Source organism: Pelodiscus sinensis, chromosome 3 (assembly GCF_052426305.1).
Source record: "Pelodiscus sinensis isolate ZL-2025 chromosome 3, ASM5242630v1, whole genome shotgun sequence".
Lineage (NCBI taxonomy): Eukaryota > Metazoa > Chordata > Testudines > Trionychidae > Pelodiscus > Pelodiscus sinensis.
This window is the reverse complement of record NC_143054.1, coordinates 45555544-45576733: the sequence shown is the minus strand read 5'-3', so window position 1 is coordinate 45576733 and position 21190 is coordinate 45555544. Positions and strand designations below refer to the sequence as shown.

Here is a 21190-nt window from a genome sequence, read left to right as displayed (position 1 = left end):
CAGGACTTGGTATATTAAGTCCTGGAGGAATGTTAGAAGGCACCTAAGGCACCAGTCACAATTTTTTCAGTATCTTCAGAATCTGAGATTCTCATCTTTCATCTTTCATATGTTCTTTCATTTTAACTATGTGGTTTGTAAGATTTCTCTTCCTGATTCTCAGAATTCTAGTTGCATTGTTGTATCTATATTCCCCCTGGCCTCAATTACAACCAGATTTCAATGGCCATTATTTTAAAATCGGTTAGAGCTAGAATTAATGCTTGCACGCTTTGAAAGGTAAGAATCCAAGTTTTCTAATGGCCTAAAGCATTAATTTTTAACTCAAATAATTCATGAAAATTTTGGCTGAAACTGGTGTTACAGATGGACATGGAGTAAAACCATACAAATCAGCAATCAGAATAACCTGGTTTTAAAACATGGATAAGCATTCTGTTGTGTTTTTAGACACAACTCTAAATTTCTGCATCCTAGAAATAGCTTCTTGAGAGACTGTGACTTAGACACCTCCTTGAGGAAAATTTCCCTCATTGTTACTGCCTCCTTTGAATGGGTAGTAATTTGTTGCTCTCCCATACAAGCTGCAAATGATCACATTATCAGGGCTGGCCAGTGGCCTAATTCAAAGTTCTGCCCATTCCTTAATCTCTCAGGGTATGTCTACACTACCCCGCTAGTTCGCACTAGCGGGGTAATGTATGCATACCGAACGTGCAAATGAAGCCCAGGATTTGAATTTCCTGGGCTTCATTTGCATAAGCCGGCCGGTGCCATTTTTAAATGCCGGCTTGTTCGAACCCCGTGCCGCGCGGCTAGATAGCCCGTGGAACGAGGTGTACAGATAGTTCGGAATGGCTTGCTAGTTCGAACTATCTAGCCCGTGCCGCGTGTAGCCGCGCGGCACGGGGTTCGAACAAGCCGGCATTTAAAAATGGCGCCGGCCGGCTCATGCAAATGAACCCCGGGAAATTCAAATCCCGGGCTTCATTTGCACGTTCGGTATGCATACATTACCCCGCTAGTGCGAACTAGCGGGGTAGTGTAGACATACCCTCAGGAATTAGGTATAATTCCAATCTTTACTTTGAGTGCATTTTCCATCCCTGAGTGCACAACTGTGTATTTAGTGCCTTCTAAGAGAAGGAATAATCTGTGCAAAAGGATGTTCATAGAAACTGTTGACAAATCTGTAGACAAATATATGTGTTACATGTAGTTAGGAGACCTAGTGAAGCCCAGAAGGATATAGGATAACCTTCTGGCACACTTTTGCTTCTAGCTGATGAGCACAGGTTTTCTCTGTCCAATGTTAGACAGAATTTGACTTGCTACCCTTTATTTATTATTTTTATTGTGGTTTAAGATTTCCAGAAAACAGATATTTGTATAAAGCTATACATTTCCTAACTGTTTCTTATTGAAGAAAAAAGGCTCACTGCTGGAGGCTCTGTTAAGATGTACGTAAAGCAGTTTGGGGAAACAGTGATCATTTTTGCATACACTTTCATGTTTCTTGGTTTCTGTTTCAATGCTACTCATCTTCTCAGGAGCATCATCTCTTGTAATATAACGACTCATGGAGGAAAAGAAGTTGGATTGTATGGTCTTTCTGTAACCTTGGGATTAGGCAGTCATGGTTATTTTCCTACTAGTGAGTCATGATTTACAAAGACGAACATTCTGTGAACATGGAGAAGATTTACAAAACTGTCTCAGAATATTAGAGAAATGTGAATCTCTGATAATGCAGAAAGTGAGAGATTACCAACTGCCGCAATTTGTTGAATTGAAGCTCCTATTAATTGATCTAATTTTGATTAATTGCTTCAGTTTTCTGAACTGACTTACTTTGTGAATATTCAGCTGTTGCTATTTGCACTTGTTCTTTGTAAGAACACATTGCAGACCCATTAGATCATTTCCATCTCTAGCCAGTGTGTTATTTTTTCTTAGAGTAGATTCTTGAGCATGTTCCAATCTAGGTTTTTTTATACTTAAGTGATGGGATTTTTACCTAGCCATGTCAGAGACTTTTGTGCAGTGTAATAATCCTATATATCTATCCATCTTAGGGTTTTTAATAGTGTACTTCACCATGGTATTTAGGACCTTAGTTTAGGACCTCTTTGTTCAGGATACTTTTCCTTTGCTTATTTTAATCTTTTTATTCTTGGTTATATCCCCTTGAGGCACTCGAAGGTTTTTTTGACTTTTACCCTCTAGCATGCTTAAGATAGTTATCATGTTTATGTACTTGTTTAATCAAATTGTGCATGTATGAAAAACCCAAGATTATGATGTCGCATTTTATAATCTTTCCTTGAAAGTGAGCCCTTCAAGGCCTCGGATCAATTTTGATGCACTTTATCTAAACTCCTTCCAGTTTGCCTTTTCTGGCATTCATTTTCTCTGAACTGTACAGGGGTGGGGGCGAACAATACATTTTTGATTATTTCTTTGTTTGCAAATTGTCCATAAGGAATGTATTTTCTCTCTCTAAAAAAAGAAATTTCCTGTGGGATGACAGACTATCATGTTATCAGAATCCACAGGTCACTACTGTCCGCCTCCAACTCTGTCCTCAGCCGCTTGCTGTGGCCATCCTGAGCACTGTCCCCTCTAGGCCTGGGCTGCTTCAGCCCCAGCTCCCGTTTCACCCACTGGAGGCGATGGAGGGAGAGGGGGCGTGCTGCCAGAGAGGCGCTCCTGGGGATGGGTCCCCTCTGCCATCCAAATCCGACCCCCCCCCACACACTTGGGCTGCACTGGGTCCCCTCCATCATATAAGCCCAACCCTTTCCACTCCTCTCTGGGCCACAGTGGGTCCCTTCTGCCATTTGAGCCTGACCCCCCCCCCCCCAGCTCTCTCACCCCTTTCACCGAAGCCCTACAGTCCACGCCCATTTCTGACCTCTCCCCTCTGGCCAGACACTTAGCCCCAGGGGTGGGGAGTGGCAGGCATAGCATGTGGGGGTGCAGTCCCCTAGATTATTTCAAAAATAACTTAGTTTCAAATAACTACGGTGAATTGTTTCTGGTTTAAAGATCATGCTTGAGCATTTCCTTGCAGGTGTTCAATATTCACAATTTAATTCTGTTATTGTGTAAGACAAATTCAAAATTTGTTTTTCATGAACATTCTCAAATGTAACTCTAAAATTATCTATTTCCCCGAATATTCCTATATTAATTTTTTTCTTAGCATGTTCATAGAATGAGCATGACTGGGCCTAGTTACACATTCATCATTCATGTGAGTAGTCCTATTAACTTCAAAAACTCAGAAACGGAAGCCTGTAATACCATAATAAAAAGAGAAAATTATTCTCCTCACTCAAAATTTCTTGATTTATATTATCCCAGACCAGTGTCAGTAGAAATAGCTTCTGTAAATGAATCTGAATACTATTTTTAATATAAAACGTATTTAATTTTATTGGCCCCATAGCCATCTGAGAGAGGAGCCTGAGGTGGCTGTTGGCCCACACAACATTCATGATCCTCTGTAATATGCTGCCCCAAATGGATTCTTTCCATGTGTCAGGGAAGAACTCAAACTAGTATAGGTTGAACCTCCCTGGTCCAGCACCCCCGGGACCTGAACATCCCAAAAGAGGGAATTTGTTGGATCAGGCCTCCCACGACACTGCCCCTCCCTCTGGTTGGCTGCACTCCAGCCCTGCTACTACAGGTTTGGGTTTGGCTATGGCCCACTTCTGTCAGCTGCCAAGGATGGTGCTCTCAAGGGATGGAGCTTCCCACCCACCACGGCCCTGCTTCTGTCCTGCTTGGGTGGGGCTTCCTGGGGACGGGGCTCAGCTGTGCCCAGCTGGGGTTTCATGACTGCCTCGCTGCTGCTGCACCATGTTGTGGCTCTGTGGCTGCACCACTGCTCCTGCGCCCATCAGGGGGGGCTTCCCATGAACAGGGATCTGTGCCATGCCGAGTCGGGGCTCCCCAGCTGTGCCGTGCCCAGCAGGAGCTCCCCAGGATGGGGCTCACCAGTCCCCGCCGCTGGACTCCTGACTGGCTCACACTCCTGGGTGTTGGGTCTCTGGTGTAACGACATCCATGATCCTGTTGGACCACAGATGTTGCTGGAAAAGGGAGTCCCAGATTTAGGAGGTTCAACCTGTACCATGATAAAGCAGCATCTTCTGCTGTTATGCAAATGATATTTAAGGGTAATAAAGGAGACAGGTTACTGACCTGCTTGTTGCAAAGAATGCTTAAAAAAAACTAATTCAAAAATTTTGAACTCTGAACAGATGCTTGACAAATCTGGGCTATTCTCCAGTCCTATTTAGCTTAATTCATGGGATTTTAAAAGCTTTTATTGTCTTTTTACAGTGTTCAGTAAGTGATGAGTAACTTTAAACCTGGCAAGGGTGACTTTACTGATATACCCAGCTGCAAACTCAATATTCATATCACTGTTCCTGACATTCTTCAAGCTATCACAAGTCTCACCTAATAAAGTACCTTTGGAGGGTTCTAGCCTTTCCTTTTACATTGGGCTGCAGAATTTTTGTACAGGCTCACAATAAAACATTTATGAATATTAAATTGATTCATCATTACAAAGTGAGCTTTGTATACTAGCCAGATACAGCAACAGCAATCTAAAAAATATAGTAATCAGTGAGAGTTAGGTGCCTAAATAATTTTCAAGATCTAGACATTATTTTCTTATGTACATAGGACTCTTCTTGCCACTCATCTGTGATCATGTGGTGAGCTTGCATTTATATTTTGGGTCCCATCCGGTCTCTATTGCTACTGTCATCTGTAAGTGCCATAATTGTTAATGGCTATACAGCTGCAAATGATGCTCTTGATTCTAAGAAATACTGATTCCTTGCTAGTATTATATGGCCTCATGTGACCTACTGCTTCCTGCAGGAAAATATAGTTACTACAATACCTCAAAGTGTCAAGTACTATGCCCTAATGTTCTGAATTTTCCTTCATATTTGGAAATTTGTACTGTAAATTAGGGTTCTTAAACACCATTTTATATAGAGGTATATAAAATCATGAGTGATGTGGAGAGGGCGAATAAAGAAAAGTTATTTATTAGTTCCCATAATAGAAGAACTAGAGGACATCAAATGAAGTTAATGGGTAGCAGGTTTAAAACTAATAAAAGAAAGTTCTTCTTCACACAGCGTGTAGTCAGCCTGTAAAACTCCTTGCCACAGGAGGCTGTGAAGGCTAGGACTATAACAGAGTTTAAAGAGAAGCTAGATAATTTCATGGAGGTTAGGTCCATAAAAGGCTATTAGCTAGTGGATAGAAATGGTGTTCCTGGTCTCTGTTTGTCAGAGGCTGGAGAAGGATGGCAGAAGACAAATCGCTTGATCATTGTCTTCGGTCCACCCTCTCTGGGGCATCTGGTGCTGGCCACTGTTGGCAGACAGGCTACTGGGCTAGATGGACCTTTGGTCTGACCCAGTACGGCTGTTCTTATGTACCATACATTACTTTGAAGAGGCCACTCCAGATGTGGACACCTTTACGATTCCAGATTCTTATTTTAAATAGAGTACACATTCATTTCTGTATTCTTCTAATTAATATGTCTTGTTTCTAGAAAATTTTTGATCTGTATAGCATAGCCTTTCATTAAAGTGTCACAACACGTCCCTTTTGCTTATGCAGCATATGTTATTTGTCACAACACATTTCATATTTTCAAGAGTTAACTTGTATGTAGACAAGAACAACTGAATCAGGAGTTTAGTTAGGTATGTTTCTCCTATTAAAATCCACAGCAGTCACATAGCTGAAACCCTCACATGATTGTAGGATTTTAGGAATATATATTTATTCCTTTTAGCCAGTGATTCTCAAACTTTTTGGCCCATAAACTACCTGATTCAATGCAAACCTTTTCACGGACCACTATATGCTAATGGAATCTCACTGTTAATTAAATAATTACCCCCGAGCCATTTTGCTAGCGCTGCTGTTAAGGAGAATAGTTTAATTTACATTATTAGACAGATTACGCATTTTAACTTTCCCATGTTAGTTTATCAAGCTTCATTTTAAATAAAGTTAAATATTAATTTATGGTCAACACAAAAGGTTTTAATGGGATTTTTTTGTTTTTGGCAGAGGTGGAGAGCCTTATTTGGGGAGGGAGTCAGTTGGGGACCACACAAGTGAGAGGCAACCCCCCCCCAAAAACCCAAAAACCTCTTCCAAAACCCCACAACCTCTCACTGATGTGGGTCTCAACTGACACACCTCACTCTGACACTCCAGCCCCATAGGGTAAGGGGAATGGACAGGGAGGACTGAGGTTCAGGGCTTCCTATAGGCCACATTTAGTTTTTGGAGTTTCCGGAGCTAGTGGATTTTGTGGATGGGGACAAATATGGGGGGTTCACTGTCCAGACAGGGCTGCCAGCAAGTGGGATAGGAATGAGGATGCAGGATCTGGGTGGGAGGTGAGGTACAGGAGGGGGTAAGGGTGCAAGGTCTGGGTGGGATGTAAGGTGCAGAAGCAGGCTTGGAAGAAGTGTGTCTGGACAGGGGGGAGGGAGCAGGCGGAAGGGAGGGTGCAGGAACGGACTTGGGGAAGGGTATCTGGCCTGGAGGGAGGGTGCAGGAGCAAGAAAGGGTGTAAGAGCAAGCTGGGTATGCAGGGTCTTGATGGGGGGAGAGAGTGAGTGGGAGGGCTTGGGGTGCAGGGCTCGGCATGAGGGGGGACGCTTACTTGTCTTCATGCTCTGTTGCTTCCATTGGCTGGCCAATGGCAGCAGAGGGGAAAGACTGCATCCATTGTGTCACTGAGCTGTGTTCTCCTTTCTGGGCAGGAGGGAGCTCAGCGTACGTGCACAGACACACACACAGACACCCAGCGTATGTCTACACTACAGCACTAATTCGAACTAACTTAATTTGAATTAAATTCGAAATAAGATCATTCGAATTAGTGCATCTAGACCTAAAATCTAATTTGAATTAGCGTTTTGCTAATTTGAAATAGCATGTCCACATTGAATGGACCCTGAACCGAATTTAAGGCTGGCCGGAACCAGTGCCAGCAGGGCATCAGATTAGCCCCTGTCCCCTATCATCAATGCTCCCAGAGGAGCAAGAAGAGGGCAAAATAGACAATCCTAGCCATGGCTTGCTGGTGCCAGGATTGCTCCAGCCGCCTCTATCCCAGTGGGGGAAGAGCTGGAGCTGTGGACCACCTGGGAGGCAGCAGTCCACGGACTGCACTTGGAGAATCACTGCCCTAGATAGTGCTCAGGCGTACTACTAAATAGTGAGAGAAGAAGAGAAAATGAAAGTTTCTTTTGGCATTTGGGGTCACCATTGCAGGAAGAATGTGCAATGCAGTAAGGGAGAAAAGTCAAGGGGAGAAGACACAATAGCTAGGCTATATGTCAAAAAGAGCAAGGAAAAAGGGGAACAAGTGGTAGACAAATAAAGGCATTGATAGAGAAGGAGCAGACAACTGGGAGGAAAAGAGCAGGGGGACAAAGCAAGAGAGAAGCATGTCAGAGATTCAGGGAAGAGAGAAACATAATATTGGGGAGTGCAATTTGCAAACCTTTTTCTGATAAAAAGCAGCAGTCTAGATGTAGCCTGAAAGAGGAGGCTACAGGACAGTCTCTATATTAAGAGACTGAAAAAGTTTATCTTCTGAAAAAGTTTGAGATCCTCTCTGCCAATGCTTTGTCAGAACTTGTTTTCATCAGCTCCTAATCATTGTATTGCTCTCTTCTGATCCTACTGACTGCTGCAGCATTTTTTGAGTAATAAGGTGCCAAGAATTGATTTGGTATTCTCAACACACTCTCACCAGAGCCTTACATATTTTTATTTCCCTTTGCTCTGATGTGCTGTATAAACCTGTGTTGCCCTTTTGCTACCCTATTGCATTGCATATTTGAGATAAAAGTTGTTTTGAAATATTGCTTAGCCTGTTTCTCCTCTGATTGAATTCCTGGGATTTTTTTTGCCTGAAGAAGATGGGTTAATTTGTGTTGTCCCTTCTCATTTCTTTCCATGACCATATTTCTAACTTCTCTAGATCCCTTTTCATATCATGTCTCTGTCCTCACTGGTTATTGAAGTTCCTCCCAATTTAGAATTATTTGCAAATTTATTAACATGCTATTTACTTTTCCAGATTACTGTTAAAGCTATTAAATAAAACTGGGCCTGCCAGCAAAAATTAAGTAACTCTTCACATCCCTGAACACTGTTGTATATCCTGATTCTTTCTTTACAGTTCTTCCGCCCTTTCTCTTTTCATGCCATGTTAATCCTATCCAGGACAAATTGACAATAAGATTTCATGAAACATGTCTGTCTGAGTTGCATTGTTGTACATCTGGAATAAGTCAGTGAAATGTATAAATGTCTGTTTATCTGACTTATTCCAGATGTATCCTACTGCTGCATAGTAGTGATAATTTGGAGAAGAGGAGTGTGTGTATGTGTGTGTGTAAGTAAGCAAAATGTTGGTCCAAGAGGTGATTTTATATTTAATTCTAAATGTGATAAGTGTAATCATTTTTAGCCCCTCTGGAAGTGAATCTCATAGGATACACCTAGGTCTTGTGGAAGTTCTACATTCATGAGGTGCACCTGGTATTTGACACTTCTATGCTTTTAGTGGAGAGTCATTGTCACAATAGGATGTGGGCAGAGGAAGAAGCAATCTTTCAAATAGCTTGGTATGCTTCTCACTGAGGGCTTTGAGTAGCTGAAAGAGACATTGATTTAAACTCAACATTCAACTGGGAACCAGTGCAGAAGTTGAAGTGTGAGGAGTTATGCTGATGGCCACCTGTGTAGAAAGTAAAACAATTGCTGAATTTCTTGCACATCCCTTACAGTAATGAGTAGGGCCCTACCAAATTCATGGTCATGAAAAAATGACTTTAAGTCTAGCCTCTGTCCCCATGGAATTTGTGTGTGTGTGTGTGTGTGTGTGTTTACCTCATACTACACAGTTTTCGGAGGGGAGAACAGCCTTTCTCAAACTGGAGATTCTGACCCAAGGCAACGGGAGGGGTCATGGTTATGCCACCCTTACTCTTGTGCTGCCTTTAGAGGGTGGCAGCTGTTGGCCATGCAAGTATATGCCCCTGTAATAACCTTGTGACTTTCCAATGCCTTTTTAGGTCAGAACCCATACAACACTGTGAAAATTTAGATTTAAATAACTGAAATAATAAAATTTAATTTTAAATTCCTATAATTGTGAAATTGACCAAAATGCACTGTGAATTTGGTAAGTCTCTATTTATGAGATTTACTCCAGCATGTTTCAATTACACAAACTAGATTATGATTGCTTGTCATTTCTGTTTTATTTTGTTTTTAATCCATTCTCTGTGTGTTGCTCTTTCTCTTTGTGTATGTTATGCAACTTGAGGGTAGTAAAATATTTCAATAAAGTACTCCCTTCCTGCAGGATGATTTAACTAACAGATGCTGTTACAAAAAGAGTGCCAATATATTAAAACTGAACTGGTAATTCCTTTTTCCAATTTGTCTGTAGTCAGTCAAAGGAACTTCAGGTTAGTTCTGCTCTGGAGATTGATTCTTGTCTTAGCTTTGTGTGAACCTCTTTTTGAGTTTTTTACTTGTAATTTTCCTGTTCTGTCTTTCCATTAAGTAAATCTTTTTCCTGAGCCATTTGTTCCGTTTGCAGTGATTATTTTAGAAGGTCTATCTCTGAGATAGGTTTGCCATTTCAGAAGGCCAAGATAGTGCAATGAGTCCTCTTCTATCTTCCATTCATACAAGATATTCTGAAATCAAATTCAGCCAGGAAATTATTCTTCCCTCCCTGTGCTCCTTCCCAATAAGAAAAAGAAGGAAAGGAAATTGCATTTCTTAGATCTGAAGAGTACACTAAAGTTTTATTTATATATGACTATTTCTTACAGGAAGTCAGACAAGATTTTTGTTTTTCTTGGGGAAGAAATAGACAGATTTTAAGGCACCTTTGGCTAGTTGAATTGTTTCAGCTACTTTTGAGGCTCATGGGCAAGCTGGGAATGCAATCCATTTTCAGTTAAAGCTTATTCTGCTAGAGCTATCTGGGCACTACAAGAAAAAAACTTGCTATAGGATACATTGCCTAAAGATGTTTTCCTTGTTTTATTAACCATTACTAGTTTGGACTTTTGGGCATCTGCTCAAATTTCTTTCTGGCATTGTCCCAGCCAGTAATTTGGGCTTTGTTTATTAGTTACCAGAATTGTATAGAAAACAAATACGATTTACACAATGGTTCTGTTAGTTCTTCCTTACCAGTACAGAGATTTGGTACTAGAACTGTATTTTAGTGAATTTGGGATTTGTCATCCTTGTTTAAATTAAATAAAAGAATATGTGATCTTGGATTCAGTTTTGGCTGATGACTGAAAGGATTAAATTCGCTAGTCCCAGACTTTTACAGTAGAACTAGTCATTTTGCAGTTTGTAAAAATCCCGTTTCTGCTTCCTATTCTATCAGACCCAGAGGACAACTCCTACTTCTGTCTTAGACCAGGTCCCAGTGCAGCTGGGCCACTGTAAGATTGTTCGAGTAGATACTGTATGACAACAAAAGAGAGGTCTCCCGTCAACATAATTAAACCTCCTCCAATGAGCACCAGTAGCACAATCCACACCGATGATTCTGGCAATGTAACTATGTCGCTCAAAATGGTGGTTTTTTCACATAAGTTATACCAAAGAAAGTGCTAGTATAGACATAGCCTTATTTTGTATGTTGGAATCATATGCTACTTTACCTGACTCAAATGAAAGCTCACTTCCTCCTTTCCTGCCTATGTTTAAAGGCTGCCTATAAGGCACTGGCATTTTTAAAGAAGAGGTCACCTCTCATTGCAAAGCTCTGTGCGTGTTAACTCACTTCTATACACCAAAGCTTGGTCTGGTAATTATAACAGTTACTCTTAAGAGTTGCTTAGGTGGAATGGGTAACCCGGGGGGAGGAGAAGAAGTGGAGAGGATGGACTTAAATGAACAGCCTTTTTTTAAGCCTGCTGGCCAACACCTTTACAAATAATGGCGCAGCTTCCTTTTTCGTTAATGCCCTCTGGACATATTAAGCATATTAAGCCCTTTGGATTATTTCAGTAATCTCTTCCTACATTGCCAGTTCATTGTGCGGGATGTTGGAGATTACCATCACTGTTACTGACTTAAATTCTCTTTCCTATTTTTACCTATTCCTGATTCCCTTCCCTCATGTCACTCAATCCCAGAAACAGTGCCTGGTACTGCTCTGGCCAGGATGCCCTGTCACTGATCTATTTTGGGTACGTCTACACTGAGGCGCTATTTTGGGATACTTCCGGTATCCTGAAATAGCTATATCGTATCTTTTAAACCAGCCTGTTATTTTAAAATAGCTTTTTGAAATAATGAGCTTGGTATTCCAACGTCCCCTTGTTCCACGAGGATTAAGGGACGTTTCAGAATAGTGGCTTTTTTTCAAAGTTTGGAGTTATGTAGACCATACCAAATTTTGAAATAAGTTATTTCAAAACACACTTGAAATAAACTATGCAATTCATGTAGCTCAAATTGCGTAGCTTATTTCGAGCTATGGGTGCAGAGGAGATGTACCCTAAGGCTACGTCTACACTGGCCCCATAAAACGGAAGAGGCATGCAAAGCAGGTAAGTCAGAATAGGGAACTCCGCGGGGGATTTAAATATCCCTTGCGGATTTAAATAAACATGTCCGCTGCTTTTTTTCCGGCTTGGGGAAAAGCCTGAAAAAAGCGTCTAGACTGGCGCGATCCTCCGGAATAAAGCCCTTTTCCGGAGGATCTCTTATTCCTACCTTAAAATAGGAAATACTTTCCAAGCCGGAAAAAAAGCGTCGGACATGTTTATTTAAGTCCGCGGGGGATATTTAAATCCCCCGCGGATTTCCCTATTCTGACTTACCTGCTTTGCATGCCTCTTCCATTTTATGGGGCCAGTGTAGACGTAGCCTAAGTGTATAGTTGACAAAGTAACAGAATTTTCAAACTGCACATGCTGAATGCAGTATTGCTATTCATAGCTGTTATTTTATAATCAGTTATTTTAAGCATAGCAAAGCAAGGTCTCTTCTGTAAGGATTATTTTCTTTAACCAAATTTGAGTTTCACAGTTCACCCAATTTTTATATAAAAAACGCGTGTATGAAGTTTTTTGTCTTTCTACAATGGGAAAAATAAAAATGTTTGATACATTCCCTCCCATTCTCTTGCTTGTCAAGAATTCTAAAGCAACTGAAGGGGTTTTTCTAACTCATGAGAATAATGTACCTACAGTGAAGACGGAATGGCAAATTTCAGCCCTCAAAATGAAAGCTCCATGAAGTTAAAGTATGGGTGTCAAACATGAGATTCTCATGGAAACTGTTGCAGTTCTATAGCCTTAAACTTAGCCCATGTAACAAGATTCATTGCTATAACTAAGATATTTTAAATAATTATTTTCAAATTCTGCATATAGATAGCTATAATGTCTTGGTTTTTTCTTTTTTCAGGGATATCAAGGAGCAGCAGGAACTCCAGGTGTTTCAGGGTCCCCAGGGATTCAAGTAAGCCCCTTTTATCTTTTCTACAATATGGAAATCTAAGACATATCCTGTAAATACTCTTACTATTTTCATTTATTTAATTGAGAGTTCAGAGTGTGGAACAGTTGCAGAATCAGGTAGTTATCTGTCAAAGAAATTAGTAAACTTCGTAAAGTGTGTTTATTTTTTTTCTCTCTTAGGGCCCTCGTGGCTTACCAGGGTTCAAGGGAGAGGCTGGGAGAGATGGTGCAAAGGTAAAAAGTTACTTTAATATTTACAGCCCTTGCTTACAAGTAACAGCCTCCATATTTCCACGTGAAACAAGTTTAAAAGTGGTTTACTACTGAGACAATAAAGTCAGAACTGTAATTTTATTCGTCAAATATTATTTCCATTAATATTTATTACATTGTTGTGTATATATAAAAGTATTAAGTGATAGTATTATTAATGTAACTGCTAATTTCATCAAGTGTAGCAGAGGAAAGTGATATTGACATGTGCCTGAATAACAGGTTTATTTATGATTAGTGAAATTTCTCCATCTCTTTTTTCCCTTCAGTCCAAAAAATAGCCCCCAGGATTTCCTTCTTGTTAGGACCCTAATTCAGGAAATCAGGTTGTTAAATTTTATTAAGACCCCTGTTAAGCAAAGCATTTAAGCATATGCTTCAAGCTAAATATGTGCTTATGCGCTTTGCTTCAGACAACATTGTTCAATCAGGAAAAGGCCATATTCAGTAATGATTGCCTTCCTTTGTTTCACTTCCTGACATTGTTTCCTGTTTCAGCGAGTTAGAGATTAAAGATGAGACTTCTTACATCTTCTAGTCTATTCCCCTGCTACTGCAGGGTTGTGTCTTATATTTTCTCATGCTTTGCCCAACCTATCTTGAAATGTGCCAAGAAATGGGGTTTCCGCCACTTTCCTTAGAAAATGTTTCCACTGTAGAGTCGTTCTCACCATTAGGATTTTTTTCCTAATAGTCTGCCTATATTTTCATTTCTGAATATCATCCCATTACTTCTATGCTTTTCCACATTGGCTAATTTAAAACTAGGCATTTCCGTTCCTGGCTATTTTAGTTAATCCATAATTAACGTATAATAAATTATGGCTGCTTTCAATTTTAATCAAGGTCAATGGAAGATTGTTTTTATGAGATCTGCAGATATTTTACTCTTGCATATATACAATTGCACATATTTCAAACATTTAATTATGTGTAGGAAGACATGCCTGATAATATTATAATATAAATTATTACAGTACTACAACCAACAACCTGTCATTGTGAATGTGTTGATGGACCTATGCACCAAAGACCCACTGCACTCTTTGTAGGCCTAAGTTACTACTTGTCTGAATCAGGTGGTAAGACAGAGATATTGACATTTAAGTCAATATCTTTATGAAGTATGTATTCATTCTGATTGTGGCAGCGTGAATCTCATTGTATTTGCGCATGCACATGAGACTGAATTCTTTTCATTAGCAGTGTCCACCAGGGCTCTGTACCCATCCTGAGCCATCTGGTGCATCCCCATGAAAGCATAAAGGGTGGGGTGACCATGATCCTTCCCCAGTTCCCTCTTACTATCCATGACAGTGAGTTGGAACCTGGTGTTGTTTCTATCTGAAAACTGTAGCATGAGCAATTTCTGAAACATTTCAAAACAGCCTTCTCTACTTCACTAACGATCTCTGGGACTGTATAATCCTCTTGTGGATGATAATTTTGAATAGAACTTTTGTATTATTCCTTGGCTATGAAGACCTTTCTGTACACGTATAATAACTTTAAGATACTGAACTCAGAACCTATGCACCTCAAGTGTTGCTTGTCCTGTGGTGGACTAATTTTTCTTAAAGACTAGCATAGCAAGTGCTTCTGTTACCTGTGCAAATCTCACTTCCCAAGCAGGTGGCCTTTTGTTCTCCACTCAAACCCGAGAGTCACAGCATGCCAGACTCAAATTCCAACTCTCAGAGCAATCCGTGAGAGTGGCATTGGATCCAGAAGATCTGGGCTAAAAGATACTCATCAAACCATTCAATGTTTCATATAGCAGGCATGGTATTTCCTATAACTTAGTGAAGAAGTCAGATCTAAGTAAGGAGCTGATACTGGCCATGACATCAAACCTTGATATCCCAATCATTAATATTGAAGGTAATATCACAGATATGAAAACAAGCCACTGAAAGAAGCTGCCTAGAATACTGGGGTAAAAACTTGGGGAAGAGCTCTGTCTTTTCACATGGGTAGAAACAGGGAGGCAGCAGAGAAAAAAATCCTCCAAAGCTTGTCTGTCACTGAAGCAAAGCAAAAAAAGGAACAGACTGCTGTGTAGCAGATGCCATCAGTACTGGAACCCTTGCATTACTTATAGAGGAGCTATTTCATTCATCACCATCACCAAGGCATATGTTCTTGCCAGCATTGAGTGGAGCCTGTCTTCCATATATTCCGTGGGCGGTACCAGTACTGCCTGAAGATCATAGACAGCTGGGTTATCTGTCTAAAAAGAGACCAAGAAGACATTAAGTTCTTCAGTTTCAACAATGTACTTCACTGTGCCAACACAGAAGCTAATTTGATGGCTTAGATGAGAGTTGTCCAAACACCAGCCAACTGAGTGCTGCCTCGCCTTGTTCCACTGGATATGTTTGGATGTCATCAGCAATAAGTCTGGTAAATGAGACAAACTGTGGACCTTGTTTAATAGCATTTAATGTCACTGGGTTACATTAATACTTTTGGCCCATACATTCCAGCTAAATTAATATACTAGAGCTGTTTATCACAGCTAAGAATGCCAAATTCAGAACCAATTGCTCCAGGGGCAGCATGAGTCTAGGATCTTGGCTGGATATTCTTTTCTCTGGTGGGCTTGAGTTTCTTCTTCACCTTCCCACTAATCCCTCTGATTCCCAGGGGAAAGGGTACTATTATCATAATAGCGCCATATTGACAGAGACAGTTTTAGTAAGCAGACTGATTCCAGTTGTCCAGTCAATCTCTCAATTGTTTTTCTTTTTGATCATATGTACTGGCTCAGAATCAGGGTCAGATATTAATTCTGCACCTTATCGCTAGATCTGATCTCCTGGGTGCTACCTGGATGAGCATCACTAAAAGAGAGATGATCAAAATAAGTGCAAGAAATTCTTCTGCAGTGTAGTAAAGCTTCCAGTAGCAGGGCCTTCTCTGCAAAATGGAAAGGTTTTCTGTATGGCGAGCTCAAAAATATAAATCCAATGGAAACCATGATCCCAGTGATTTTGGAAACAGTCAGTTTTAGTGTTTGGTATTAGTGTGGTATGTCCTGTGGTTGTACCAACCCTGATACCTTCCCTTGCAAAAAACCCCGTTGCCAGCTTTGTCCACATATTCACTCTGCTGATACCATTATTGGACCTAACCAAGTGAGTTATAAGATCAAGAACACATATTCCTGCGCATCCAGAAATATAATTTATGCTATCATGTGCCGAAAGTGTCCGTCTGCTTTGTACATTGGACAAATGTCTCAGACACTTCGCCAAAGGATCAATGCCCACAAAACAGATATCAGACAGGATCAAAAAGAAAAAACAGTTTCTTGCCATTTCAACCAGAAAGAACACTGTCTTAACGACTTAATTACCTGCATCATGCTTCAGAAGCATTTTAAATCTGCACTTGAAAGGGAATCCTCTGAACTGTCATTCATGCTAAAATTCGACACTCTATGCGGGGGTCTCAACAAAGACTCTAGCTATCTTACCCATTACAAAGATAGCTTCCCTAATTATCACCTCTAATACAATTAGCTCACAGACATTTACCTACCCCCCCCCCCCCCCGAATCCCCCTTCTGTTCTGGAATTTGATTTGTCCTTTTCATATGTGTTCATTTTTTTAAATTGTATCCTTTGGTATATATGGTTGTGACTATTTTCTTCCACTATTTGATCTGAGGAAGTGGGTCTGGCCCATGAAAACTCATCATCTAATAAACCATCTTGTTAGTCTTTAAAGTGCTACATAGTCCTGTATTCTGTTTCAGCTGCACCAGACTAACATGGCTACATTTCTATCACTATTCAAATACTCTTGACATTCTCAGAAGGGTAGCCGTGTTAGTCTGTAACTTTAAAAACAACGAGTAATCCTGTGGCACCTTAGCGACTAACAGAGAAATATAGTATCATGAGCTTTCGTGGGCAAAGCCCACTTAATCAGATAAGTGGGTTTTGCCCACAAAAGCTCATAATATTATATATTTTGTTAGTTTTTAAGGTGCCACAGGGCTACTTGTTACTCTTGACATTAGCATCAGTCATATTGTTCAGATTGAGTCTTCTGAAAAGCCTTTGAAAGTCAGTGGGAATTGTTCCATTTACTGAGGTGGGTTTGGAGCTGGCTGTTTCATTTTAAGTCTTTCCATGGTTTGTTTATAACTTGGGTTATAAAAATATCATTTTATTTTATATATACATATTTTCATATATTTTTTGTTTTAGGGTGAGCGTGGATTTCCTGGTTTTCCGGGATTACATGGGATGCCGGCATCAAAGGTTGATATCAGAAGCATTTTGTAATATAACCATCCAACTTGGATTATTCTGTAACCTTTTTCAGAGCTTTTAAAAGTGACTTTAGTTACTTAATTTCTATAGATCTATTGGATCAGGTTGCATATGAATTGCTTTGAATTTTGATTTTTAGTAAAATTTAGAACCCTCTTTTCTGCCAATACTTAAGATCCTCAAATCATTCAGTTTTACCCCCAGTATTCTGAAAGACTTCCTTGCAAATCTTATTTAACATGTTCTGCAATGAAGAACTCTCTACCACATCCCTTGCTAGTGTATTCAACTATACAATTGATCTTACTCCTTAAAGCTCTTCCAAATATCTGTTCTAAATTTTGCAAGCCAGATTTTAAAATAATGCAGCACACACAACTGTTGAACATTTTTAACTGTTTAAATATTTTCAACTTCCATTTTTAAGATATCAGTAAACCAGATTTTCAAAAGTGCCCCATGCCCTGCAGCTCTCATTGGAAACACAGGCATTAAACCCTAGGTGGTTTTGAACATCTCCATAGAGGTACTAGAACATAATACTTCATAGGCCATTAGTACCCATCAGAAAATGCTCACCATCATCAACAGTTGTGCTCTTTATTTGCAGGAGTTTACCACTCTGAAGTCACATTTAGTTTGGTCTTAAGTATCATCCTGAACTCTTTATCTGACAGTTGTTCAGATAGTCATATTCCAATTTATATCAGAACTATGTATTTCTTAGTTCTGAAAATAATATCATTATGGTAGAACAGAATGTTTTGCTGAATCTGGTACAGATTTTACTATACTTTTGCCAAAACACAGCAAAGCGTGGTGCACTCTGCCTCCTAAGCTACCCCCACCACCTCTAGGGAACTGAGATACATATTACCTCTGTGACTTCTAGAACTTGTGGTTGGCAGAAAGGAAGAGTGGAACTGTGGAACTGACAAGAGCTTTCCCGAGGGCAACTGGGAAGCCAAAAAAAGTTATGTTTCAGTTCTCCTGAAATAGAATTTTTCTTAAAACCCCTTTCTGTGAAAATGTGGGGTGTTTTTTTTGGTGTTTGATCCACTATGAGAAGGAGCTTTTCCTTAAAAATTCCAACAAAATTAATGAAATGGGATTCCCTCTTTTGGACTAGCTCTATTTGTTAAGCAAGCAGTGACTTGGAATACATCATAATTTGTAACAGTATATAATTAGATCAAATTTTAAAAACAATCTCTATGTTTATTTTGTTATAGGGTGAAATGGGTCCTAAGGGAGATGCAGGACCACCTGGAATTTATGGAAAAAAGGCAAGTATGAATTAAATATTATAAAGGGAAGTGCCAGCATTTTTATGATTTGTGCATTTAAAAAAACTTTTATTTACATAGTGTTTACAGTTGTTTTTCAGGCAAACTTCCATTCATATCTAATGCTGTGAATGATATCGCTGCCCCAGTATGATCTCTTCATTCAGATATCTCCTGAAAACTCTTTCCATCTAACAAATTCTAGTTCGTCAATATAATGCATTCACTGCACACATACACATGTGCCCAAACCAAGCAAAAGCATTCTAAATTACAATCTTAATTTTTTTTAGATCTTTGTCTAAATTCTCAGCCACTTGAAGCAGGATTGTTGTTTGATTTCTGTTTCCCATTTTACAATCCAGTAATAAGAATGGACTTTTGCCTGAGTTAAAAACTACAGCATAGGGTCAGTAGTCTTTTACATGTCGGAAATTCCACTCCAAAATTTCATAGCAGTGATGGCAAAATCAGTGTGAGAGTTCTGGATTAATCATGCTGAAAATGTTTAACTGAGTTTGGGGATACTATTTAAACATCATTTTCCTTTATTTTTTTCCTGTTTCTTATATTTTTTTAGGGAGCTAAAGGGGAAAAAGGTGATCCAGGTTTTCCAGGATTGCCAGGACGATCTGTAAGTTCTAGAAGGACAATTTGGTCTTTAAATATACTTTGTTAATACAACTAATAGTGTCTTTTCATCTTTTACCACAGGGGGAACCTGGGAGAGATGGGAAGGATGGATTACCTGGAAGTCCTGGTTTCAAGGTATTTACATATTCTTTCTATAAATTGCTTTTAGGTGCTTTATTTTCAAATTGTCAGTAACTTGCCAAAGCCTTAAATAACATTACTATTGGTCTAATTATTTCTAGCATATGTTTTGGGGTCAATACCGTGAAATAAAAATTGTATATTACTGGAAGATGTTAGCCAAAGCAATTGAGATTTCAGTGGGCTTTGAATCATGGCCTGATTACTAAACAGCTAGTTTGGGAGTACATTATTAGCCATTATCAAAGCCTGCTAATGACTAATCTTATTTTTTCCCAGTTCCATATTTGTTCCTCTAACTCAGAATAATTTAAAATATTGCATGTGCAGTAGAGTCTGGATTATCCGACCTTTGGTAATCTGACATTCCGCTTTATCCGACAAAGCGGCACCGGCAGGAGCGGCATCAGCGGCTCCAAGAGAGTGAGAGGGCAGCGAGCGGGATCGTTCTCCTGGCCTGTGCCTTGGCGCCGCTGATGCTGCTCCTGCTGGCACTGCTTCGTCTCCGGGAGCTGCAGGCATAAGCGGCTCCAGGAGAGCGACGGGGAAGAGAGTGGGGCTGGGCTCCCGGGAGCTGCAGGGAGGGAAGGAGCCAGGGCCAGGCAGGGATGGGGACAAAGCGGCCCCCGGCTACAGTAGAGTCCCTATCATCTGACATTTTTGGTAATCTGACCACCTGTCGGTCCCGTTTAGGTCGGCTGATAGGGACTCTACTGTACATTTATATTCTTCACGGGATTTTTCCTCTATACAGGTAAGTGATAAGGAGCTGATTTTTATGATTGAAAGGGGTGGGGTGGGGGAAATGGCCTACCACATTGCGGATTTAGCCCTAAACCTGCAATATGCCTCATGTTTAATTAATTTAACACCAAGAAATCCATCTCCATCATTCAGTAGTGCATGTTAAAATTCGACACTCTCCGGGAAGGAATGAACAAATACGCAAACTATCTTACCCATTACCAAGATAGCTTCCCCAATTATCACCTCTAATACCATTAGCTCACAGACGTCCCACTCTCCCCACCTCTAATATCATCAATTCACAGACACTTACCTTCCTTCCTTTCCCCCCTCACTGCATCCCCCTCCTGTTCTGAAATGTGATTTGTCCTTTTCATATGTGTTCATTTTTTTAAATTGTATCCTTTGGTATATATGGTTGTGACTATTTTCTTCCACTATTTGATCTGAGGAAGTGGGTCTGGCCCACGAAAACTCATCATCTAATAAACCATCTTGTTAGTCTTTAAAGTGCTACATTGTCGTGCATTTTGCTTCAGCTACCCCAGACTAACACGGCTACATTTCTATCACTATTCTGATATAATAATGACATTTGTATCACATACACTACAGGCAGTGAATAGTTTAGTTTTAGTTTTATAATATAATATAAATATTTCATTGAATTTAAATGATCGTCTACAATAATATTGGTGGTCTGGCTGTGTTTAGAACATATTTGGAAAGGAGATTACATGTACAGTGGTGGCCTTGAAAACTTGAAACTTGCATTTTAATAATTAAATATTTTCATTTAGATAGCCTCAATAGTTGCACTGTTTGAAGTGTTTCTTTTATAGGGAGGGAGTACAAGAGAATAATTAATACACTCAGATAACCTTATAAGATGACCTAATCATAGGTCAAATTGTCAAGTTTTAGGGCCATAACTCTAATACCCTTATTTGGTTTAGTCCTTTTTTCTGATTTGTCTTTCAGAAATACACTAGCAGAACAAAGTAGGTGAAGTTAGAACAGATTCTGCTGATAGTTTATTAAGAAATTACTTCATGCTTCAGCAACTGATAGTATTTTGGATTTCTTGAGTATTGAAGCACTTAATGTGTTTATTTACCATTCAGTTTAGTTTTTAGCATTTTTGTATTCACCCAAGTTTGGTCTGAAAATCCCTTGATGCATAAAAGTCATGATTATTCACCCATATCTGAGAAATGACAGAACTCTGACTTGAATGAAT

At 39.8% G+C, this 21190-nt stretch overlaps 1 protein-coding gene across 1 annotated transcript in view; it reads left to right on the top strand.

The window, feature by feature from the left end:
• The window catches only part of COL21A1 (collagen type XXI alpha 1 chain), a 188020-nt gene that overhangs the window by 92920 nt on the left and 73910 nt on the right, over positions 1-21190 (top strand). The window contains exons 11-16 of the mRNA XM_075923637.2: positions 12535-12588; positions 12768-12821; positions 17078-17131; positions 18376-18429; positions 19010-19063; positions 19144-19197. Coding sequence (XP_075779752.2) covers positions 12535-12588; positions 12768-12821; positions 17078-17131; positions 18376-18429; positions 19010-19063; positions 19144-19197 — 324 coding nt within the window. The remainder of the gene's footprint in view (positions 1-12534; positions 12589-12767; positions 12822-17077; positions 17132-18375; positions 18430-19009; positions 19064-19143; positions 19198-21190) is intronic.